General features: G+C 42.8%; 1 protein-coding gene across 7 annotated transcripts in view; it reads left to right on the forward strand.

Moving 5' to 3' along the window:
- Atp8a2 (ATPase phospholipid transporting 8A2) overlaps positions 1 to 26467 on the forward strand; it is a 587084-nt gene that overhangs the window by 140525 nt on the left and 420092 nt on the right. For all 7 annotated transcript variants that reach the window (XM_037208489.1, XM_037208491.1, XM_037208490.1 and 4 more), the window contains 2 exons: positions 25200 to 25299; positions 25844 to 25942. In XM_037208489.1, the coding sequence (XP_037064384.1) occupies positions 25200 to 25299; positions 25844 to 25942 (199 nt within the window). The remainder of the gene's footprint in view (positions 1 to 25199; positions 25300 to 25843; positions 25943 to 26467) is intronic.

A 26467-nucleotide genomic window follows, 5' to 3' on the forward strand; every position in this document is an offset into this window, starting at 1 on the left:
AGTGAGCAATGGTAGATCTGAAAGTATCACTGTCTAGGATGTGGAGCGAGTTCCCAAACTCCTGCCTTTTGAGAATAGAGCTTCTTGACAGTAGCGAGCTGCTTCCTTGGTAGCATCGTTGTTATTCTGCAGCATCCCATCCTTGCTAGAACTGTCTCAGGTTAGTTTTTAATGCTACCTTTAAATTAGGCTTCATTACTCATTCTAGTGCTATTTCACCAGAACAAATGAAATGATTTCCTCGACGGAGGATCCCAGGGGGAGGTGGAAACATTAGCTTCTCCCAGGACCTCTGTTTTGCCGGTCAGCCATCTCATAGCACCATCCCACACTCATTCCAGTAACGTTTTGTCATTTGACACCGGACGGCAGGACATCTGGATTTTCTTCTCTTTTCTTAACCTTTCCTCCTCTCTCCCTGCCTCTCTCCTCTTTGATGCTCATATATGGGCCATAATATTTATCACATATATAATATATATATGTATATATATATACATCATATGTAAAGGCAAGTTGTGGTATGTGACTAGGATGTATATAGTTATACAATAATCATTCTCTCTCTCTCTCTCTCTCTCTCTCTCTCTCTCTCTCTCTCTCTCAGCAAAGGCTTGGCTGTTGGGCTTTCTCCACAGTCCACAGGAGAAGTAATTTTAAGTACCAAGTTATGTGGAAAGGAGGAATGAAAACCACAGTTGTGTTCTGTACAGAGGACTTGATTTGCCATACCCAGATAAATCCGTGAGCCAAGCATTGCTGTACTGACACAGGCTAGAGTCATCAGAGAACAAGGAACTTCAGTTGAGGAAATGCCTCCATGAAATCCAGCTGTAAAGCATTTTCTCGTTTAGTGATCAATGGGGGAGGGCCCAACCCATGGTGGGTGGTGCCAGTCTTAGACTGATGGTCCTGGGTTCTATAAGAAGGTTTGCTAAGCAAGCCAGGGGGGAAGCAAGCCAGTAAGCAGTACCCCTCTATGACTTCTGCATCACCTCCTGTCTCTAGGTTCCAGACCTGCTTGAGTTCCTGTTCCAACTCATTCCAATGATGGACTATGATCTGGAAGTTTAAGCCAAATAAGCCCTTACCTCCCCAACTTGCTTTTTGGTCATGGTGTTCATTGCCTCAGTAGAAACCCTAATTAAGACAATTGCAGATATTGTGAAGTCAGGAAACTCCAAATAAAATAGTATTATAATAGCAGACTTTCTTTTTTTGGCTCATTATTAACCATTTCCACTCAGTTGTATGAAGTGTGGGCATTGGTATGCACATCCCACAACCTGCAACTCTTGCACCTTAAGTGGCCCTCACATGAGTATCAGCCTCCAAGGGTATGGTGGTTTGAATGAGAATGGTCCCCGTAGGCTCATATATGTGTATGTTGAGTCCTTAATTAGTAGAACTGTTTATGAAGTATTAGGAGATATGGCCTTTGTTGGAGGAGGTGTGTTACTGGGGTAGGCTTTGAGGTTTCAAAAGCCCACGCTGGGCCAGTGTTACTCTCTCTCTGCCTGTTACCAGTGGGACAGGATGCAAAGCTCTCAGCTACTACTCCAGCACCATGCCTGTCTGCTTCGTACCATGATGATCATGGACTAACCCTCTGAAACTGTAAGCAGGCTCCCAATTAAATGCTTTCTTTTATAAGAGTTGCCTCGGCCATGGTGTCGCTTCTCAGCAATAGAACAGTGACTAAGAAAAGGGGAATAGTTTACCTAGAAAAACCTTTCAAGTCTATGGGTGGCTTGTATATAAAGGCTTTCCTTGACACCAAAGCTTCCTGTGACTTCCAGACCCTGATACCAGCCTGTCGCCTAATCATACAAAGACAAAAGTAGCGAGAAAGCAACCATAAGCCTCTCTAGTCACCATAACAAAACATTCATTCCAGTCTCATAGTTGAATTAGCATCCATGAACAGTCATGCCCTTTACAGTGCCCTCCGCGTTCAGTGCAGCGGTCATGGGACCATTTCCAGAGCTGATCCTTTCAGTGTTATCCAGGAAGCAGATCTGAGTTTCTCCTGTTGTGTCCTCGGGCAGGAGTGAGGTTTCTAGTTTCACCAAGGAACCTGGTGGCTGTTGATATTTACATTAAGCCCATATCAACAACATTGAGAGGTGACATATTCTTCATGTTTCACCCTTCAAATTGTCCCCAAAAGCTGTCAAACACCATGTTACTGTGCAGGAACTTGGAAGAAATAGTGACGGAGCTGGAAGCTTCCCATCACCCGTTGCCATTTCCGGGTTTCTAGTTCCTCTTCCGAGGAACACACTCTTTTGATCTGCTGGTGTTTTCTTTGGTTGTTTCATTGGTGCAATGAGGGTTCTAATTTTTTTTAATCCTGTGTCATATGATTAACTTGATAAGAAGCTGCTGCAACACCACGCTGGTATTTGCTGAAGAGCAAAATAGGTGTCTTATGTCACCAGCCTGTGCTATTGAAGACCTGTGTATAGTTAGGTGCCTTTATGAGGTAGCAGACTGGGGTAAGCTTGACATCACAGTGCTTCTCTAGTCCCCAATTGTCGAGCCAGCTTCTCTATTGCCACCTGCCATTGTACAGGTGACTTAAAGCTAAGCTGATGATTCATCATGGTTGTGAACTATTGTACTATGGGACATCATGGATTTTAATATTTTGGGATACTGCCATTAGAAAAAATGGGCCTAGTAAGAATATCTAATCTTGGGGGTTGAAGAGCTGGCTCAGAGGTTAAGAGTACTGGTTGCTCTTCCAGAGGTCCTGAGTTCAATTCCCAGCAACCACATGATGGCTCACAACCATCCCTAGTGGGATCTGTTGCCCTCTTTTATAATAAAGGCATACATGCAGATAGAGCACTCGTACTAACAACAACAACAACAACAACAACAAAAGAAAATCTGGTCTTAAGAAATTCGTGCCCTTTTTGATTTTAAAATATGTTGACTATTTTAAAATTAGGATGGCATAACATGGGTCGCATACATCCACAGGATCGTATTTATCTAAGAATGACTGGCGCCATGGCTGATTTCTGCAGGTGTGACAGAGCTCTAGAGTTGTTCATAGGCTGTGTTCTCTCCTTGGTAAGACTGAAGGGATTCTGCACCTCATAGAATAATCAAGTGCAATTTGGTAGTGTCTCTGCAAGGTGCTATCAGTGCGGGTGTTTACTCTTCTCTTGGTCTCAGGGTTGTGGCGTGTTTGCATTCCCCTGGCTGCAGTGTCTCCCTCATTTCCTGGTGCTCACAGAGCTAAGCTGGGTTGCGAGTCTGCGATAAGGTGCTTGCCTTCAACATTGATGCATTTGGTGGGAGCAGGATTCTGCTGCTCTTTGTGCTCTCCTGTGATTCCATTGGGGGTGGTCTGTTGTCACCTCCATCTTTTGGTGGGTATTTCATAGGTGTATTCTGGGCATTAGATGAATACCATGCACAAACACTTTCCACAGTACCCACTGAATGTCTCACAGGTTTCAGTTTAGCCATTGTTTGCATTTAGACTGTATGTTTGAGAACAGCTCTCCCGCCTTCTTGGTACATACCACTTGAGTTGAAAAAAAAAAAGGCTTTACATTGTATTCAGAGAGATTAAAGGCAATGTAGCAGTTGAGTGAATGGGTGTGTTCGAGGAACAGACTAGAAACATTTTCTTTCTGTGGTGACTTAATTTTGAAGAGTATTTCTAGTGTTCGTCTGAGGGCTGTACTGGAAACATTTGTGGGGAAATGTCTAGTGTGGAATAGTTAGAGAAGGAAACTAAAAAGAAACAGGTAGGACTAGGGATGCAGTCTGGGGAAGAGCACTTGCCTAACGTGTGGGGCCTGGGTTTGGAGCCCCAAGACTGAAAAAAAAATCAGTCAATCACAGAAGTAGTTTTGGCTTACCAGGGTCATCAGTTTCACAAGCCTTGTTTCCTTGTCTGTCAGATGGGAGCATACTCCCCTTCAAGACTTGTCTAGAAGCTGAGACATGGAGAGTCTAGAATGTAATGTTCCCCCCCACACACACACACATTGAACCTCCCATCTTGTTGGCTGTGGGTAGACTTACTGCTCCTTTTCTTTTTAAGTTATAAAACACATATAACACAAACGTGACCCTCTCAACCTCTGTAAGTGCACAGTTCCGTGACAGTGTGTTCATACTGCGGTGTGACCTGGCACCTAAAACCGCATCTGGCCAAGAACATCTTCTCCCATTCCTTTTGACCCCTTCCCATCAATCGACTTTCTGTTTCTAAGTATTTGATTATCCTGGGTCTGTCCCAAGAAAGTCTTACTGCACTTTGAAACTCTGCCACTGAGTCTTGGTAAGTTACCACACGGCCATTTTTAAACAGCATTTCTGTTCTTTTTACTGTGTATTTTCTTATTTAAAGATTTATTTTCCTATTTGCCTTCAGAAGCCGGAAGAGGGTATCAGGTCTGGATCTAGAGTTGTAGGATGCACCAGTGTGGGTGCTAGGGGCCCAACTCTTGTCCTCTGTAAGAAGGGCAAACGCTGTTGACTGTGAGTCACTTTTCCAGCTCTCTGTGTGCTTTTTCCTTATGTCTTTCTATCATCACAGTATACATTGTTCCGAAAATAGGCATAAAAATGGGTAAAGAAAATGGACTTTTTCAGCCCTAAGAAAGAATGCAATCGTGTTGCTTGCAGAAAAATGGATGAAACTAGAGATAACCTTGTCAAATGAATCAACCCAGTCTCAGAAAGACAATTGTATGTTTTCTCAGGTTCCTCAGTTTTATATATAAAATTTATATATATAAATATATATATATATATATATATATATATATATATAATTGTGTATGTGTTTATGGCATGAAACTAGAACAAAACTGTCCAGAGGATCATAGGGACTGAGGGAAGAAGGTGGGGGAAGTGAAGCCCGGGGACTATGGGAGGGTGTGGGCGATGGATAATACATCCCTGTATTTTTAAAATCCTTAAAATCCGTGAATGGTTTATAGAAAAAATATTTACAGGGAAGTACACATGAGCCCTTTACCTTCTTCCGGGTGCTGACTTCACTGTCCACATCTTGTCCCAAAGACAGTTCTGGTGATAGACAGTGTTCTGGAAAAGATGCCTCCTGAGTTTGAGGTTTTCGACCGGATCTGCCTTTGGACAGCGTGGGTGGTTTTTCCTCTCTGAAGCAGGCCTGTCTCTGATGTCTCCTCTCTAAGGGGGTCCTGCCTCAACACTGTGTCCCCTCCCTCTTCTGTGTTGATGGAGGATACCATCCAAACTAGCAGATTCTAAAGGCTGTCTTGCTGAGGAGTGCACTGTGATTCTTCCTGTTCAGGGACCACTGCTGATGGCTGTTTTGTCTCCTGTGACAGCTACAAGGCCACTCTCATGCTGTCGTCCTCACTTTATGCTCCATCTCCCAGAGTTCTTTATCTTCCTGTGCTCAGGCTGCCGCCTTTGATTGCAGGATGTTCTCTGGGATGCTCTGCTCTTGTCTTCCCTCTGTAGCTTTTCCTCCTGGTGTGCTGTGGCTTCTGAGACCAAATTCAGATCTCTCTGAAGAAGCATTTCCTTCCTTGTCCCACTTTCCTGCCCTTTGCAGGTGGGAGTGCCTCATCCAATCTCGGTGCGCCATCGGAGGCTGTGTGTTCTCACTTCTGCCTCTCCTACTCCGCTGTGTGATCCTTAATGACAAAATCATAGTCTTCCTCGTCCTTCTCAGTGTGGGGCTCACTCAGCTTTTGGCCCTTCTCCAGAGGACTTTGCAGACAGATGAAGTTCAGAACAGTCTAGGAAAAAGGAGTTGCCTTAATCCTGTGCTCCAAGACTTGCCTTCACACTCAATGCACAGTGAACAAAGTAGACCCCCGTGGTGATGGGCAGTTCTTAGGCCCCAGGGAAGGGAAGTGTGTGGTTTTGACATGCTTTCATAAATAAGCTGCTCTTGAGAGAGAGCTGCCTCATCAAATGCTTTTAGTGTCAGCTCTTCAGACATATCATAGATTGATGGCTATCCTCAGATGCAGGCACATTTGGGATTTAATGTGATACTTGGCATTCTTAAGTCCTTTATAGCGGTTGAGGTTTAAAATTTGTTCATTCAACAAATATATTTTTGGTACTTAGCATATAGCAGTGTATCTCCTTGGTCGATAACGGGACAAAGTGCTAGAGGACAGGGCTGGGCTGGGCCTCCGTGAGTCTGAGCTTCCTGTTTCTTTCCAGCTTTCTGGGCAGGATGGGAGGGAAGGTAGCAGGGAGTGTACCTGGTGCATTGTCCAGTTCTGGAGCTCGGCTTGTTGCCCTTGTTGACCTCTCTGCTCTTTGTCTTCTCAGTCTCTTGAAGGTGAGGCTAGTTGCTGGATGGAAAGATGTAGAGCAGCCTTCCAGCATGTTCCTCCTGGGCCGTGTGGCTCCTTGCCTCCTCCTCGGGTTGCCTATCTTACAGCTTAAATGCCCATGGCTCTTTCTCTTGAAGCTCTCCTTGGGGGAACAAACCACACAGAAGCCACCACTCCAGCTGAGTCCCAGGCCTCGAGGAGCCAGGAGCAGGAAGGCAGAGCCATTCTTAACTCTTCATCACATTACACAGATGAGGAGATGCACAGTGAAAACTACCATGTGCATTTAAAATATCGATGCATGTTTCAGATGAGTATCTCTTGTTGACGTGACATTCTCCGAGTCCTGTAGGAGTGCCCCTGGTACCACAACCTCTATCCCCAGAAACCCACAATGGAGTTGCTAAATCATACCACAGATTTCTGTCCTATTTTTCTTGATTGGCCTTGAATTTTAAAACAACAAAAAATGATCAGTTGTCTACTTTGAGTGCAAGGTCCAAAGACTAGGGTAACTTAAAAATTCATTCTGAGCTAAGTGTGGTGTCTTCATGAGACCTACAGCACCTCATAGATCTGAATTTCCCAGTAGTTATAAAATCAATAATGATTATGTAGCACTTATATGCTCTAAGGAAAGCAGGATTTGAGATACCTCAGCTCTCTCATTATCATCATTTTCCCCATAGCTGAGGCTCAGACCCAGGGATGGATCGTGCCTGCTAGGCACATGCTCTGTCTCTGAGCCAAGCTCTTGAGTCCAAATTCTCTCATTTTCATGTGACCACTTGGATCTAGCATTTAAAACACTGAAAGTGGTAGATTATGAGGTATGAGATTTTTCTTTGACTGTCATAAAGTTTAATGCTCACAAAATTCTACTCCATTCAATAGTATTCTAAAATTGGTAAGTCAAGAACTAAGTGAAACACGAGTGGTGTGGTTTGGTAGCTGTGCAACTTAGAGCTCTCACAAACGTGCTGATTCTATTAGCATTCGCTTGTTAGTCACCTGACAATTTTTGACAAATTTTCTCACCAGCCTGTAGCCAGAGGTTCAAACTCTGAACTGCTATATAGAAATGAGAATATTGAATATGTAATTTTGTGGGTTTTATTTCCTTTTTTTGCAATGTAATAAATTTTTATTATTTACGTGGTATACTTTGATCATAGACTTTACTTTGATCACACTTAGTATGATCAAACACCACTTAATAAAGCTAAGTTTTGTTTTGTTGCAGTGTGGGGGCTATACCCAGGGCTTCGTACATGCTCTTTATAGGAAGACTCTACCACTGAGCTATACCTTAAACCCTAATTTTTTCTTTCAGGTCAGTCTTATATGTTTTTGCATTACAGTTGTTACTAAGATGAGATTGGCTGATAGAGGAGGGGGGCTGAGAGTTAGCCATGACAGGTACATCACTGTAAGATGTTGGCTGTGTTCTTCCGACTGTGTTCTCAATCAGCTGCAGTGGGGCTCTGACCTGGGCTCCCCTGGCTGCGTTCTGAGGAGCTGCTGCTGCGGCTGTTCCTGAGTAGGTGTCTTCCCGTAGAGGCGACACTTTATCTTTCAAGGTGTCTATATCCGCTTGTGTAAGATAAAGAGTGCACGTTAGAGTTTCCATGGTCCCTCCCAGTTCTGAAGCCCTGTGTGCGGATGGCCCCTGACAGTGTGGTCTGTCACGATTCACCCGGGGGTCGGCTCGTGTGGTGACCACCATCCCTGCCTGTTTGAGGAGATGTGGAGGACCCACTGCAGTTGGCTTTAAGTATCTCTTGTGCCTTGATGTAGATGTGGTCACCTCTCTGCCCCTGTTGCTTCAATGGCCGCAATCAGGAGTGGGACGACCACTCCTGATTTTTTTTTTTTGTTGATACGTGCATGATTTTTTTTGTTTGAGACAGTCTCATCTGTGGCCTTGAATCCACAATCCTGACCCAATTTCCCAAGTGATACAGCCATAGGTTTGCACTACCTGACTTGCTCATGATTTTTTTATATTTCTGTAAAACAGCATTTATATTTTGTGTAAAATTTAATTTCCCATAAAATAAAATTCTCCACGATTCTGGTAATATCAGGATAGTTTTTATTATCACCTTGTGTTTATCCATTATTTTGGCCTTGACCTTGGATTTGTTTTTTATCGCCAGCCTGGTTTGCTACAGGTGTCTAAGGTGCGTAGAAACCTCTCAGTGTCGAGTCTTACACGGTGTTTCTCCATCTAAAAAATGAAATAACTCAGCAACTCTTTCCGGCTCAGGTAGCCTTCTCGCCCCACTCTCTTCCTGTCCTCAACAGTGAACACAGATAAACCATTGTTGGCAGTGAATCTGAGAATCTGCTCCAGCAACACCCTGGTCAAAGAGGATGTGGTCATGCTGTGTCTGTCCTGGGATGTGCCTAGCACAGTGGAGATTTCCATAAATGGAATGTTGAGAGGCCATAACTTGACCTTGATCTTGTTAATATCCTTTTCTTTCTTTTTGCTCAAGTTTGTGCTGCATAACTTGGCTCATAAATTTGTTTTAAACATTTTGAAATTAAATAAGATATCTTCAGAGACGCTAGTCTAGCCTGGTTTTGGGGAGGGGGTTACTTAGTCTATTGTTGTGATTTTTGTTCTAAGGGAAAGCAGTGAAGAGCAGTTTCCTTCTTCCATGTCCTTGTAACCGAGCGGCCACCAGGAGGTGCCACCCACCTTTGGGTGTGTCTTCTCACTTCAACTAATCTGTTCAACAAAATCTCCCATAGCAGCTCCTAGGCTTGGCATTTAGTTGATTCCAAGTGCTGTCAGGTTGACAACCAAGATTAAGCATCATGTAATCTATGTCTCTGTCAAGTGGCCTTTCTCCCACTTAGCTGCATGGATTGCAGGCTTCCCTTCTGACATTGCCCTTCTCTAACAGTCTGAGTTTGGTGTTCCTTCAGATTTGGCTTTGGCTAGTGATGACTCCCAGAGATGACACCTATGTTGAGCCTACCATTGGTGTTTGTGATGGCTTTCAAAAACACATCTGGGCAAATGCAATAAAGCATGGAACTGTTCTGGTGATAATCATCTTCCACTCTTGGAAGTTCTCTGTGTCTATTAGAGCCCATTTCATCTGTCCCACCTCTGTTCAGGAAAAGCCAAAGAACACCATTAGCTCAGAAATGGATTTTGAGAGGTTAGGGTGGGGTAATTGATTCTGAGAAGCCATGGAACTGGCTTTTGGAAGGGTGGGGAACTGGACCCAGTATACCCTGAGTGTCATTGAGAGGTTAAGAGTGGGGTCGTATGTAAGAGCTGAAGGGGATTCCCAGCCTTCTTTCATCACTCCCAAGTTTTGGTGATTTTTTTTATGTAGCTGTTATTGGCTTTGAACTCTGAATCCTCCTGTCTCTACCTCCCAAATGGGATTCCAGGTGTGTGCTTCTATATCTGGACCCCCTGTCTGTTTTTGTAATCTGTAAAAATCTTTTTGTTTGTTTGTTTGCCATAGCCAGCTTATCACAGATCCATACAGAGTGTCCCTTGGTTTGAGCTGCACAGGGATCGAAGTCCTTTGCACACAGGGCCTGATCCTGTCTGTCTTGGCCTCAGCACTGTATCCACCAGAACCTCACACACATTTGTACTCATATCATCACTCCCAACAGACACCACACTGGGTGTTCCCCTGTGGAGCTGCCAGGAGGTCCCATGGCCCTGTTTTTTTATGTCTTTGGAAATGGCAGCTCTGATGTGGGACAATCCTTTTCAACACTATGAATATGTATTATTCTCATTGGTTAATAAAATGCTGACAGGCCAGTAGCTGGACAGAAAGTTAGGTGGGAAAGCCAAACTGAGAATGATGGGAAGAAGGAGGGCAGAGTCAAGGAGATGCTAGCCAGTCTTCCAGGAAGCAGAATGTGTAAAAATGAGGTAACAAGCTATGAGCCATATGTGGCAAAGCATAAATAGAAATATGGGCTAATTTAAGTGTAAGGGTTAGCTAGTAACAAACCTGAGCTATCAACCAAACATTTTTAATTTATATTCAGCCTCTGAGTTTGTTATTTGAGACCAGGCAGTCAGGACAGGGAACGTCCTTTTATATATGGCACCCAATGTGGGGCACATACATCCACATAAAGCCTGAAAAAGCCTTAAAAAGGCTTCTAAACACACCGAAATGGAGTCACACTGGGCTTCCTAGTCTCTCATGCCAGCTGTGGTGCAGAGACACATCTCCAGACAACTGCCTGTGAGATGGCCACTAACTAACATGAGCTAAGCAGCATGGTGGGTTTCTGCAATCTCTCCCATGGGCCACAGTACAGAGGGACCCTTCCCAGCTGCTGCCTGTGGGCTGAGCTATCAGTGCAAGCTCTACCAGCTTGCTACGTGATGGGTTTAGGATTTTTGCTCATACAGTCAGAAAAGGTTACAGATACACAGTAAAGACAGTTTCAGACAGAAAAAAACCTCTAAACATGTTACAGTGTGTTAAAATATATATATATATATATATATATGTAGGCTTGGGAGAGAAAAGAAAAGGGATAGAGAAAGTCCTTAAAAAGAAGTAGAGTAATACAAAATATAATAAGCCATGTAAAGATGGGACATACACAGTCCAGATCCTATATGTTATTGTGTTGTCTTAAGATTTTTTGACTGTTAATGGGCAAATAATAACTGCTAAGAGACATTTGATTATGAAAACTGCTGTATTAAACCAACCTATATATTTTAAAATTATCTTGACTTAAAATTTTAAGTCAAAAGGTATGTTACTTTGGGGGAGAGGTTACGCTTTTGTTTCCACAGAAAATGAGAGGCTATGGATTCATTATGGGTTAAGAAAAATCAGGTTACCCCGGGAATACTGCACGTGACTAAAGTTATGGGAGGCAACTGTGTTTGTGTAAAGCTTGTGGGCATTGCAGTTCACTTCCATTTCCTTACAAACTGAACTAAACCTAGAGGAATTGAGTACAGGGGCTACTTTTTAGGTTGTCTTAACACCTATGTGAAATGGTTAGTTTCAGGGCTAAGTTTTGCCTAATGATTGAGCATCTTGACTACTTAGGGGAAGTAGAAGTTTGATACCTGGATGAAAATTGAGTCATCTCCATCAAATTTGATGTAGATAAAAACCCTTTCAGGTGTGAGAGTGAAGTAATTTTTATGGAATATGAATGGTGAATATTTAGTTGATCCTGCAGGGTGACTCAAATGGGAGGAACTGTAGGAATGTTAAGTCAGCTAAAGCAAATATCTGTAATTGAGACTACTGCTTTTTCCTGGTCTCCTTTGCCTCCTGAAAATAGCAATGAGATTTCTATATTTTGGTACTTGGTTATCACAGTTTTGTTGACTATCCCATCCACTCGTGTGGACACTCTCTCTGAACACAGGTTGAAGGTTAGGTGCCTTGCTCTATGTTAGATCCCAAAGTCAGAAGGGGAATTGGTGTTATTGCTCAAGGGCAGAGTGCTTGCCTAGCATGAGTAAGGCCCCGAGTTCCATCCCCAGCACAATGAGAAACAACCACAAGGTCAAAGTTTGGGATCTCCAGTGTAGAGAGGTAAGCACCATGCTGTCTTCACATGTCTAAGTGTGCTGTTTGTGCTCTTGCCTGGCTTTTTAGATGGTTGACTTTCATTATTAGCATTAGAAATTTTACTTCTAAAGGTTCGCATCCTAGACAGAAATCAGAAAGATGTGCGCTACCACAGTGATTTTCTGCTCATTTGAAAATGTTTTGAAGTAAAAATTTGGAGTGGGGCATGAAGCCCAGTGTTAGAATACTTTCCTGATGTGTGCAAGGCCCTGGGTTCTATCTCCAATCTCTCTCTCTCTCTCTCTCTCTCTCTCTCTCTCTCTCTCTCTCTCTCTCTCTCTCTCTCTCCTCTCGTAAGCAGTTTAAATATAATACAGTTAGTAAGAGCTAACATTTGCTGAGAACTGACTATATCCCAGCTGTAAAGACTGTATTTCTTTACTGTATTTAACTTACCTGATGACTTCTATTATCAGACGTGGAAACCAAGTCTTGGAATGATTAAATAACCCATCCGGTGTCTGATAGCAAAGCCAACAGTCTTGGTTTGTAGCAACTGTGATCTGCCAGAAGAAAGATACTGAGTCCTGAATGCTGAGAAACTCACATACAGGGTCCTCCTTCAAATTAGTACGTATAGGGAATGGCCTAAGAGAAAACAGACTGAGAAGGTCTATGCTTGATAGTAAGGTTTGGTTTCAGGATGCCAGGGGATGAGAATCTGAGCTGAGCAGGTGCTATGACTCACTGCTGCAGGCCGCAAAAATGTATGAAGAAGGGATTCAACTGATGATGACAAAGCCATACCTGGAGGAGTTAAGAACTCTTCCAGAGGTTGAGGCCAAGGCTCAAGGAGTCTTGGTGATATCGGCTTTTGATTTTTAGCGGTTTCCTGGTATGGATTTCTCATGTGCTATTGTAGCTTTTCCATCATGCATTGGGCACAATTTCCCCTCTACAATTAAAGTATTTGCATAACTTTCTCCAACTGTGCTACACCAGACACAGTCAAAATTTCTGTAATTATCATCATGAGCAGCATCCGGCCAGGACCATCCCCGGATGGACGGAAGTATCTTATCTGAGATACCTCACAGATTCTCTAAAAACAAACTTAAGCATCCAGATGATCTGTTTGAGAAGGCCTGGCAGATGTGCTAGTTAAGCTTAACTTTCTCCTTTCCAAAGTCTCATCTCTAGTTTTAGATCCACCCTTAACAAGTAACTCAGAACTAAAGGGTTTCTACTTACAGGTACATCTAGCTATGGGGGAAGTTGCCTAGCCAAGTTGCCTAGTGACCAAGCACACTTCCCCTGCCCTGCCAGAAATGGCAGCGGCGGCGGGAGCAGAGACAGCTTGGAGAAATAAGGGTCAAAGGGATAAAAGGCAGTTTTATTTTCAGAGACAGGATGGAGAAGAAAAAAAGAGAATGGAAGAACTAGATGGGTAAGAACTGGAGAGGAACGAACTGAGATGGGAAGAACTAGATTGGAGGAGAACTAGATTGGAGGAGAACTAGACTGGAGGAGAACTAGAAGGACGAGATGGAAGATGAGGAAGAGCCAGGTGGGGAAGAACAAGATGAGGAAGAGCAGGATGAAAGAGAAGGATATGGGAGAGGAGCTAAGATGGAAAAGAACTAAATGGATGAGAACCTAGATGGGGCAGAACTAGATGAAGGAATTAAGATAGCACTTGGAGGATACAGCAGGTAAGTATAGAGAGAAATCAGGCAAGAAAGGATCTAGGCATGAGAGCAGAAAAGAAGCTGTGTAGAGAGAACTGACTCAGAAGAATAAAGTGAATGGACTAAAGAATTTCATGTACGTAGATTCATTTCATATTGTCTAAGATTAGATTATCAGCTGGTTGCAGATTCTTCCACAGACCCTGGGAGAGGACTATCGAGGGGCTGTACCCCAGTAGTCCCCGTGAACTCATACAAGCCAGCTGTGGCTACACTTAATAACCCCCACCCAACTGAACCGTCATTATTTAAAGGAGTCTCTGCAAAAGCCAGCGTATTCCAACACAGACTCAAGCTGGATGAATCGGAATGTTGAACAGACATCAGTGCCCACCTCAGACTTAGCTCCTGCCTCTCCACCTGTGTCCAGTGCTCTGCATAAAAGAGGAGAGCCAAAGCCAGCACTGTGCCATGGCAGCTTAGCTCCACAGTGACTTGCTCCGTGGTCCCCAGCAAGCTAGATCTCTTCTTTAAGGACATTTTTAGCCTTGTAAGTTGGCATCTGCCTAATCAATGTGTTTCCAAGGTCTGTTACCTGGTACATACTAATCACTAAACTAGTGGGAAGTAAATCCTCATTCTTGGCATCACCCTCAGCCCTCCCTTTCACACAGGAATGGTGTGACTCCCAACTCAAACACGGGCAAGGATTATGGATTCTTTTCTCCAGGGCACCCTTATTGTTTGCCCTGAAGTCAAGGTCCTGGGTCAAGAATCCAGCATACAACATGTTCTCAAATACTGGACTATCTGTTACTTCTGTCCTAGAGTGGTTTTAAATATGACATGTATTCTGTTGGAAAACAGTTGAAAATGAATCAGAAGGTGGTGGCAATAGGAACTTCTAACTAGTCAAAGTAGCCTTGGAAGGAATGAATGAAATACGTGAAAAATAACCAACTGTCTGTCTCCAGAAGTCTTCAGGCTTCCAGCCTTATTGCAATATGATATCATTAAAAATGGTTTTACTGTCAAATGTTGAAGCCCAGATACTTTCAATGAACATCTGATGATGTTTCTGATACCCAAAGGGGGACTAGATTTCAACGAAAGTGATTCATAGCCTGGGTTGGACAGACAGAAGTTGAAGAATGCCTTTCTCACCCTCCTGTAGGGTAATACACAGAGGACAATGTTAGCCTTTCAAGCCGACAGCAGCACCCACAGTCAAATAACTTTGATGAATGATGGTGATACTCAGAGAGGATGGACAGGGTAGTGTGTGCACTTATGAGTGAGTATGTGCATGTGCATACGTGTGTGTGTGTGTGTGTGTGTGTGTGTGTGTGTGTGTGTATGCTTGTGTGTGTGTGGGATATGCATGGAGGCCAGAAGAAGGCAGGGATCCCCTGGAGTTACAGGTGGTTGGGAGCTGACTGATGTGGGTACTGGGAACTGAACTCGGGGGTCTCTGAAAGAGCAGCAAGCACTCTAAACTTCTGTGCCATCTCTCCATCCAGCCCTGTTTCCGTTCCTTTTCCTAAATGTTTTAATTATTTCTAGTTCAGTGAGATTCACTGAGGGGAGATGACAGATGTTTTTGTTTTGTTTCTTTTTCTGCCTGTGCAGTGCATACAGAGGTTCAACTTGGCACTTAACCCTGACTCCCTCTGGGGATGGACTGGGGAATATCCTGTAAATAAAGCAAAGAGGCCACATCCAGGAGACATGTTGCCTTGGGAAGGCATTCCAACAGGGACTCCTGAGCAATCGTGTTCCAAGCACGCCTAGTGCAGAACCGGGATTTGACCAGGGCCCACAGCACAAGAGCTGAGGAAGCTTGGGGACATCCCCATCCCCAGAGAGAGATGTGGAATCCTCCACTTTCCATCCTCCTGTGAGGAACACAGCCAGGAATCTGGAGGAGGAAGAATAGAGTACCAGCCCAGGCTGTGGTGACATGGTAGAGAAGTCTGGGACGTTGTTGTTAGTGCCAGCACCAGGTCTCCTGACTGCAGTGGGGGGGGGGGATGACCCTCTGTATTAGTGGAGTTACAGGGGTTTCTTGTAGAGGGAGATAATTCAATTTCTGATGAATAATGTCTTTTTTTTCTAACCAGAGTTTGTGTGCATTTGTCTAATTTATGTGTCTTTGTTGTTCACCTTTCAGAAAAATTTTGGAGTAGCTATTGTCATTGGCTTTCAGTTAACAGAGATTTTCACAATTGAGCCATGTTATCTGTGTTTTTTTTTTTTAAATTGGAAAATACGGACTGTTGAGAAATTGAACAAACTATTGGATAAACACTATGGGTTTGTCTTAGATTAATGAGTTTTGCATTAGCAGTAATTAGAATCATTAATCTTCATGTAGAGAGTTGTAGAAAAACTCTAGGTGCACACTGCCAAAATGATGACTTAACAGTTTTTGAAGCCAAATCTTTTGAGAATTTGCTTTATCACAGAGCATGTGGTGTATGACTTTAAGGTAATCTCCAGAGAAGCTTAGGATGGAAACACTCTCTTCTAGTCATGATGTCCAACCCAAAATTTTGGTTTGTGATTAAAAACTGACATAAAAATTACCAAAGAAACAATATTGAAGAACGCGCGCGCGCGCGCGCGCACTCACACACACACACACACACACACATACACACACACACACACACACACGGAATAAAGCATTTTAAATGCATATTTCAATAATTTTTTGAGGATTTCACACATTGTACTTTGATTGCCTGTGTACCTCCTCATCTCTTTCCAGATCCACCAGATCCATTCCTACCCTCCCAAATTTATGTCAGTTTTAAAAAACTTATCCAGTCCAGTTAGTGTTTCCCATGTACTCTGGCATGTGTGGCCCTTCACTGGAGCATGTTAGACCTACCAGGGATTACACACTTATAGAAAACCAACTTCCCCTTTATTGGTAGCAGTCAATTGTCAGTAACTTCTTAGCTGGGGTAGGGCTTCATGATCATACCCCCTTTCTATGCTGGGATTTTTTTCTGGCTTGATCTTTCAAAAGTCTTGGGCATGCTCTCCTAGCTTCTGTGAGTTCCCATGTGCTGCCACCCTGGTATGTTTGGAAAACACCATTTTCTTGTTGTCATCCACCACCTCTGTCTCTTACAATCCTTCTGCCTCCTCTACTGCAATGATTCCCGAGCTTTGGATAGAAGGGAGTGTGCTATAGATATCCCATTTAGGAATGAATACTCTACAGTCCCTTATTTTCTGTACCATGACCAATTGTGAGTCTCTGTATTAATTTATATCTGCTGAATAAGTTCTCTGATAAGGTTTTAGAGGTTCATTAACCCATGGGTACAATGATCAGTCATTGGGTGTCAGTTTCACTCAATGTCCCTTTAGTAGTGTAATAGTAGTAGATTGTCCCCTGAGGGCCTATCACCCATCTGGCCACAGGTTAGAGGCCCCATAATTGTGGAGGTATGGGCTCCCCTAAAGGAGTTAAATCCAATCATAAAGTGGTTGATTACTTCCATGACAGTTGTACCACTATTGCATCAGAGGGCCTATCTTGTCAGGCTGGTTGTTGTTATGGCTTACAGGGTTTGCAGCTAGATAAGATTGATGATTACTTTTCTCAGCAATAGGAAAACTAGCCAGCAGGGCTGAAGCTCAGTACCAGTTTTCTTCTTCTGTGTTCTTTGACTCAAGTATAAGGTGTCTTCGGTCTTCAAGTATAGGGTCTTACTATCAAGTTCTGGAGAATAACCAAGAGCATCAACAAGAGCTTGTCTGTGTGTGGGTCTATGGGATCCTATTGGCCAACAGCTCAAAAGAGAGGTTACTCTTTCCTGGTACTGGAGGTTTTATTGGTTATCCTGTGGTGTCTAGATAGGGTGTTGTCCCCTATAATAGGGTAATGTCATCTAAACCTTTTTTTTTTGTATATGTACATGTATGTTTGTATTTTAGGAAGCTTCTTTGGTAGTTGTTTTTCACATGGCTTTTTCAGTTCTTCCATTCCCCACCCCATTAACTCTTCCTGTTTCATTATTACCATTTACCATTTTCTACTGTATTATTTCTTTTCTCCTTTGAAACCCTGCCCCATAGCCCCTTACTAATTTCCCAACTTCTATGGCTATTTCAAATGAAACACACATACCTAAATATTAAAAGCAAGAATCTACCAGCTCCTGGCAAGAATTCTTACTAATGGATACTTAAGGATTAAAATAAGAACAAAACAAGAAATTAAGAGCTGAATATTAGTATATGGGTACTCTTCTATAATCCTAGCATTTAGAAAGTGTAGTCAGGAGGACCTGAAGTTCAGGTCTAACCTAGGCTACACAGTGTGACTATCTCAAAATAGAAAATTAACAACAACCTCAAAAAAAAAAAAGGCTCAGTGGGTAAGAGTGCTTGCTTGCAGGATACCTGAGTTAGGATATCCAGGATGCATATAAAAAGATGGGCATGGACACACACACACACACACACACCACACACACACACACACACACACACACACACACACTACCCCAGTGTTGTGAAGGCAAGGGATCAGAAGATTGTGAGGGTCCTGGCTTTTAGCCTAGCTCTAGGCACAGAGAAGGAGTGAGAGCAGGGAATGAGGGGAGGAAGAGAGCACGGAGATTGCTTGGTTGAGTCTCAGGTAAGTAAGGTGGAAAGTGATAGAGGTGGCAGCCGGGAACCTGCAGGAATAAGAGTTCCAAACATCGAGGGGAGAACTGGGAATCAGGAATAAAGAAGACAAAAAGCAATAGCTGAAACCTTGGATAAGGAGGTCTTGGGTAAGCTGAAGACTCATGCCAATCAGGTTTATTAAGAAGTATAGCATCATAGATACTGTTTCCAGTGGGGGAGATGGCCACAGTCAGCAGACATTTAAATCAGACAATGCTGGCCAAGAGAAGATGGGCTATCTCAGACTCAGCTACCTTAGGACTGATAGCCACAGCCCAAGGGAAGAGTTGGTTCCACAGAAACCACAACCTTGGCTCCTTTGAGGCACTGGCTCCAGCCCCAGACAGGCATGGCCAAGTCTTATCCTAGATAAGGAGATAGAACTGAAGTTCACTTTGTTTATTCATCAGGACCTCGGAGAAAGTCTGGGGTCAGTCTGTCTCCCCATAGCTGACACCTGAAGTCTTTCTCTGGCCTCCATACACAGATGCGTACATACAAACAGACAGATACACAGACACACAGACACACAGACAAACACACACCGAGAGAGGGTGAAATGAGTAAATATATGAGGAAATGATACTGGAGTAAAGCCAAATGGCCCCAGATGTATGAAGACATGTTTGACTTTAATAATGATCAAGAAACAATTATGTAACAGTGATACATTATTGACATGAGACCCAGTGCTGTAAAAACACCTATGGTTTGTAGGGTATCCTATAAGAATGCTCCTCTTCACTACTGTTACAAACGATACATCTGGGGTTGTTGCTCGGGGACAAGACCCTTTGCCTGCCATGCTCAGGTCCTGAGTCCCCAGCATCAGAAGACAGAGACACAAAATAGCAGTTGGGTTCCTCTTGTGTAAAGTGTGAAGTTTAAAAATGTGTTTGGGAAGTTCTCTGCCCCGTATTATAACCAAGTATCTGTGATCCTCTGGGAACAGAAATATATTGGTTAGGACACAGGAAATGTGAATTGCTCCCTTTAAGAAGCCACATTCCCCTTAGAGTTGCAAATCCCACTTCAGGCCATTTGTTTTATGGAATTATGCTCACCAAAATACTTACGAATATGAGTGCAGGTATTTATTGTGATGTATAAATAAAGCAATGTTCACAATATAATCACTGAGTAAATTATAGACTATTAGGTAACCATTAAAAAGAACGACTTTCAGGGATCTTTATAATATTGTGAGGAAATCTCTCATGAGTATTTGCATTGTGTTGTAAGCATTTCACTGTCACACCCACTTTTGTATGTACAATTTCATCCAGGATCCACAAAATCTGAATATAGTTCTGGGTTTGTACTTTATAGTAAGTTAAATGAAAAGATAAATAGAATTTCATAGGAATGGCTAGTATGTTGTTTTTACACGAAGTATCTATCCATCAGTGGATGTATAAGAACAAAGTACATGGAGCCATTTAAGTAGGGCAGTGGTCCTCAACCTTCCTAATGTTGCAGCCCTTTAATACAGCTCCTCATGTTGTGGTGGCCCCCCAACATAAAATTATTTCGTTGCCACTTCATACTTATAATATTGCTACTATTATGAATTGTAAATATGTGATATTCAGGATATCTGATCTGTAACCCCTATGAAAGGGTCATCTGGCCCTAAAGGAGTCACAACTGACAGGTTGAGAAACACTGAAGACAGTGTCTTAAGCATCAGGTCTTGGGAGGATTTGTGAAATGGCTGAGACACACTGAAGTGTTGGGTTGAACAAAGTGCCGCTGTGGTGCTGGCCAGCAGAGGGCACTGTGCTGTTGATCTGCCTGCAGAGTCCACTTAGCCTGCAAGGCACAGAGAGGGACTAATGAGGATGTTTGATGTGGCCATCTCAGAGATCCCCATATAAAAAAAGAAACTACTTCTGCAGACTGTCTACCTGGCTCTCTCTCTGTCTCATTTACACTATGTTGAAATGGGTAAGTTGATACACAGTGTACACTTTGCCTGGATTTGAATGGGGAAAAACTTCCTGGAGTAGATGACCCTGGGCTGTTGGCTAAGAAAAGAGGGATGTGGTTTGATGAAAAGAAGGAAGAAAACTGTTATGGGAATTTGGCAGAGGATGAAAGGAGTCAGAAAACTCAGTAAGGACTAGCACTCTTCAGGGTAAAGTGACTTCCACTTAAAGGAGAAGAGCTATGCTCTGCATTTCCCTGTAGGGGGAGTAGGGGGGAAGGAAGCCTGGTGCTGAAGTCTGGCCTTATAAGAAGGATGACCCAGATGTGTACCAGAGAGCTAATGCTTGTCAGGCCCTTGTGGGACAGGCCAGAATTCCCCTCCTTCCACCCATGAGCCTCGGGCTCCCCCATGGCCGCTGGCCAGAGGAAGTGGTTGTTGGGTGCAGTATCAGATGGGATGGGTTACCAGGACATTCTGTGGTGGGGGTAGTAAAAGAACAAGTTGGGTCTTTAGCCCAACATCATCTTCTAATAAACAGCTCCTGATGTATGGTCATTCTAAAACTACTCCAGAGAACAACTGTTCCTTCCTAGTTCTAGCTGGATACTCCTTAATTTCAAATATGATTTAAAATTGGTATGGAAACAACATACACAGGTGGTTAAAAGTTCAAACAGTTGAACAGATTATCATGAAAATCAACAAATAATCTTCAGTCTGATGTACTACTCTTGTGGAAACAACCACTTTGGACTCTGTCTTAATTTCTTCTGTTGGTTTCTACCACATTTCAAAATTAGAATTTGGGGTTTTTGTTTGTTTTTTTAGAAATTTAGTTTTCCTGCATGTGTGTGCATATATTTGAATGTATGTGTATTACGATCATTTTGCTGGGAATGGGACCCAAAGCCTTACATATGCTAAGAAAATATTCTGCTTCTGAGCTACACAGTCCTTCACTGTGATTTAAAATTAAGTTTGGAAATTATCTTCATGGAATTCTTTAATAAATGAAGATTTAATTTACTGACCTTAGGGCTAAATGGTGAAGTGGTGGACCATGATTACTTCTTTTTTTTTTTTTTAGTATAACTTGTTTTCCCCTCCTTTCAGCTTAAACAATTTTGCATATTAATATCTCTATATACTTTTACCACCCAACTTCTCTATATTTGTATTTTGTTTTATTTTTGCAGTGCTAGGCATTGAACCTGGTCCTTGCATGCTAGGTGAGCCCCCTAGTGCTAGGCTTCACACTGACTCTTCTCTATATTTTGGAAATAATCCTGTCAAATGGTCTCTATGTCTACACTAGCAAGCTCTTCACTAGACAGATTAGTCTCTCTGTAGCTATGTTGTAAAGTGGACACCCCAGAACTTTCCAGAGTTATATCCCCAGGTTTTGGTTGCAATATATATTTCCTTTCTTTAAAAAAAAATAGCTGCATATTTATGGCATTCACTAGGATTCTTCAATGAATAGGGAGTGTGCAACAATCCAGTAAGAAAATAATTACTATCCAGTTCTGTTGATGCTCCCGGTACAGTAAGGAGCTTCCTAAAAAGCCAATGTGCAGAACACCTTGCAGTTTGGCTGGGTATAAAAATGTGAAGTGTTTCCCTAGCTGTCTGTGTTCCTAGCAAGAAACCTAATGTCTAATTGATTTTCCCCTTTGCCAATGTGTTCTCTTTTTTAATAGCTTTGTGTCTTTAGGAAGCATTTGTTATACTACAATTATAAACGTTTGCAACAAGCTAGCACCTTTACAGTATCTCACTCTGACTTGCGTGTAACTAAATTCCTCCTCCCTCCACTCTGCCCTATAAATGGCTTATGGTAAATTCTGCTGTTTGGAGAAAAGTTTCTGCTTATATAGGGTACTTCAATAAATTCTTTGAAGTAAACTTAGCTATCCAATGAAAATATATGCCACTCTAGATTGCTAGTAAGACAAAAGAGGATGTAAAAAAGCTGTTTAACTGAACTTGGGGCTCAGTGTTGGAACTGATTTTGTCCACCCTATTGTATGCACACAGTAAAGCACTTTCTGGCTTTCAGCTCAGTTATCTTGTTTCTTGGTCATTTCCAGTAACTCTCTCATCTCCCTACCACCCCTCTCCACAAATTACTTTCTGTACTCAGGTCTACTTGTTTTGTTTCGGGACCTGCTGAGGTTAACCTGGGCAATTGGACACAACTAAAGGCAGCAATTCTCTTCCAGAATCGGTCAATAGCCAACCCTTCAGTGGTAAACATTAGGGCCCTGTGAGCCCCTTCTGCTTCTGTGACTGATCGTTGTTAGGGCTAGTCTTATGTGAGCTCAGTGTAAGAGAGCACAGTTGTTGTGAGTTCATGATTACTATGGTAGTGTGAGTCTAGAGCAGTGGTTCCCAACCTTCCTAATGTTGAGACCATTTAATATATATAATTCCTCATGTTGCAGGGACCCCCCCAACCATAAAATTATTTTGTTGCTACTTCATAACTGTAATTTTGCTACTGTTATGTATCTTTATGTAAATATCTGATACACAACCCCCCAAGGGGTCATGACCCACAAGTTGAGAACCACTAGTCTAGAGAATAGCCTTCCACAGCTCTTCACCTCTTACCTTCCAGCTCTTACACACGTCCTGCAGTGTTCTGTGAGCTGTAGAGGGGGTGGTGTCTTCTTTAGGAGTGAGCTCACAGCTGTCACTTATTCTTAGCATCTTGAACAGCCACAAGTGTGCATTCATCACTGCTTGTTGTCAGAGAGGCTTCTCTGTTTAAGGCTGGGGGCAGCTTTTGTCTATGAGCCTATGCACAGGTACGAGAATTCAGACCGCATACTTTGGTTTTATGCACAATCCTGTATGCATATGGGAGACTGACTGGAGTATTTCAGTTAGAACTAAGCACTTCAATAGAATTTGACAATAATCTTCATCACCATAAAATGAATAAACAAATAAATTAACTGTTATATAAAGACATGGGTAAGTTCTTAGGACATTAATCTTTTCTTCTTCTTCTTCTTCTTCTTCTTCTTCTTCTTCTTCTTCTTCTTCTTCTTCTTCTTCTTCTTCTTCTTCTTCTTCTCCTTCTCCTCCTCCTCCTCCTCCTCCTCCTCCTCCTCCTCCTCCTCCTCCTCCTCCTCCTCCTCCTCCTCCTCCTTCTTTCTTCTTCAAATCCTGGTAGTCTAGAACTCCTTAGTGACTTTCCTCCTCCTCTTCCCCTTGCCCTCCCCTCCCCTTCTCCTTTCCCCTTTTCTATCTTCTTTCCCCTTCAGTGTTTTTGACATGGTGACTTTACTGATAGCTTAACTTGGCCTTGAACTCATGATCCTTGGCCTCCCTAGTGCTAGGATTAGGGGTGTACATCTTCAAGCCTGGCAGGGTTTAGGGGTAGCAGCTTGATTTTGTTGTACTAGGGATCAAAGCCAGGGCCTTGACAAAACATATTAGGAGAGCACCTACCACTGGGTTTCACCTCCAGTCTGTGAAGTGAGTGTCCTCAAGAGAAGGGATGGTGTGTCTTCTAGGGAGCTGGGAGAATGTGGGACTCCCAGAACATGGGTCTGAAGCACTGGTCTATACATCAAGCCAGCATCTTGTGGGGACTTCAGCATGGCCTTTTACTCTTTCAGTGGCTGTTAAATGACCTCCTTACTGTTGAGCAGATGTGTGTTTTGCATGTACGCAAGAGAAGAGGTGGTATGGCTGCCTTCAAGGTTCTTGTGGATTTACTGTTCACAATTGGAAGATGTGTGCTAAGCTGGTCCAGCTGGCAGGTTTCTGGAGGCTTCTTCAGGGGAAAACACACTTTGAGCTGCTGGAGAAATTCAGAATGATCAGTTCCAGACTTTCTTGTGCTGGTGAGCCAGCACAGCCAGCAGCTCTGAAGATGCCTTTTTCCTGTGTTCTGTAGCTCTGACTCCTGGGCAGCTTGGTGGTTTGGGATGATGAATAAGCTACAGACCCACGTTTTTGCTGGGCTCGATTTTCTGAGAGATTGTCTCCCCTACTTGTTAAATCCCACTAGGACACTCCTTCCCCCAACCTTGTCCTCTCCTGAGAAAGGTTGAAAGCATTTGTCCTGGGAGGAAAATGACCAGGGCCCAATGTGTGCACCTTCACAACCAGCTGCCAGAGCTCAAGTCCACGCCTTGGACCTCAGCCACACCATGGGTCCCAAGACACACAATATGTAGGGAGAGACTGGGTGACCAGCCGTAAACACTTTCACTGGGGTCATTTCACCCCAGTTCCCAGGTCCTACTGCTAGCCAAATATTCACACTCACAAGGAGAAGGGTGCTGGCATATGTTTGGAATCGCTTGTACACAGAACCTACACAACCTCCTCCCATACTTTTGGATTGTATTTAGATGACTTACATTCCTTAGTGCAATAAATGCTATGGAAATTATCGTTATAGTGTGCTGAAAAGGGGAATCATAATGAAAAAGTCTGTATGTGTTCAGTACAGATACAATTTCCTTTCAAATATTTATTTTTAATCTATGAATGCAGAGGACTGATGTATGAGTTAAAGCAGAGACAACATCATATGAGAATAACCTCTGTGGGTTTAAAGGCAGAAGAGTCCTTTAGAATTTGACCAAATGTAATGGAAGCTAACGATGTAACAGGGATGAGATGGTAGACAGGTCACTCATTAAGAGGCTGCAGGGTGGAGGGAGAAAGTAGCCAGGTGAAGCCAAAGTCTGAGCAAAGTTTGTCAAGTAAAGGGTGCATGGTGGGGGTGAGGAATGGAAACTATTCAGGTGTGGGTGAAACACACAGCGTATCATGTGCACAGGGGTTCATTGAGCTGATATTCACAAGTGTTGCTCTTAGCATGTGGCTCCCAGATGGGGCAAGTGGCCTGGTCACCACATGGGAAAGTTGAGTGTTCAAAGTTTGAACTGAAATCACATTGGAAGCTTCTCTGATCAGCTGCGTCCCTCTACATAGGACATACTGTTGGGGGGTCACTTTGTTGTTATTTAGGGGTTACCTCTTTAGCTAATAGTAGTACTTTTCTTTGTATTTTCAGTACGGCCAAGTACAGCGTGTTGACATTTCTACCTCGATTCTTGTATGAGCAGATTAGGAGAGCTGCTAATGCCTTCTTCCTATTTATTGCCTTACTGCAGGTAATGGGTTCTTAAAGTACTTGAAATTTGCAAACTCAGTTATGTGCAAAATGAGATTTTACTAGCAAGTATCTTTATTGGAAAAAATGTTGGACTATTTGCAGATAGTTGCCTCCTCAAATAATCACCAGAGTGAACAGACATGATCTTTGTATAAAACAGACTTGGGAGAGAATTCCTTGAAAAAAGTAGTTACTAAAAAGGGAAGGGGAACTGGTTCTTATGGGTCATACTTGTCGTGTTCACTTTTTTTAATTAACACATATTCATTATATCAGACACTATATTCCATTGTGATATTTCAAACATATATACCATGCATGTATTTTGGCCATGAAGGTCGTACTTCTAACCTGTTTTTCAAACACATTGCCATGTCAGATAAACTTTCAAATGTAAACTACTTAGCTAGTTTTTTTTAATTAGTAGGGCTTTTGTTGTGTAACAGAAATGGACCAGACTAGTGAGAGTAGGGTTGAGCGCCATGTTTTTCTTCTCTGTGGAGATGTTCACATGCCACACTCTGTCTTGTGTTTTCTTACAGCAAATTCCAGACGTATCGCCAACAGGACGATACACCACCCTGGTGCCATTGATCATCATTTTAACAATTGCAGGCATCAAAGAGATTGTAGAAGATTTTGTAAGTTTTTGACTCTGCATAATACAACATCGTATCATGACATTTGAAGTATATGTGACTGGGTGAAATGCTTGAACAGGAAATAGGGCTACAGCTAACCAGCTGCTAGGGGAGTAGTGGTGATTGCTGGGAAGGAAGAGATACTTCAAGAATCCTAGATGCCTGTGCAGTGATTCTGAGGCACTTCTATGTTCTGGATCATTTTGTTAGAACTTGGCTGGTGTTTATCGCTATTAGTCCTTGTATCCTGCTTTAGAGTGCCTGTATTCAGGTATCAAATGAAGCATTTAATTATCACTCTCTGCAAGCAGCTTTGTGCTTCTTATGCCTGAAGTAATTCTTCAAGAATCTTTCTCCTCACGCTTCCCTCACACCTCATTGGCTACAACCACGTTGCCATTATCTCCCTCCATCTCTCCATTTTGCGCGCGCACACACACACACACACACACACACACACACACACACTTGATTCCCCTCACTTATATACTTCAAGGAATACGTAGTAAATTAACTTGAGAATGA

The sequence above is a fragment of the Peromyscus leucopus genome, chromosome 9, assembly GCF_004664715.2.
Source record: "Peromyscus leucopus breed LL Stock chromosome 9, UCI_PerLeu_2.1, whole genome shotgun sequence".
Taxonomy (NCBI): domain Eukaryota; kingdom Metazoa; phylum Chordata; class Mammalia; order Rodentia; family Cricetidae; genus Peromyscus; species Peromyscus leucopus.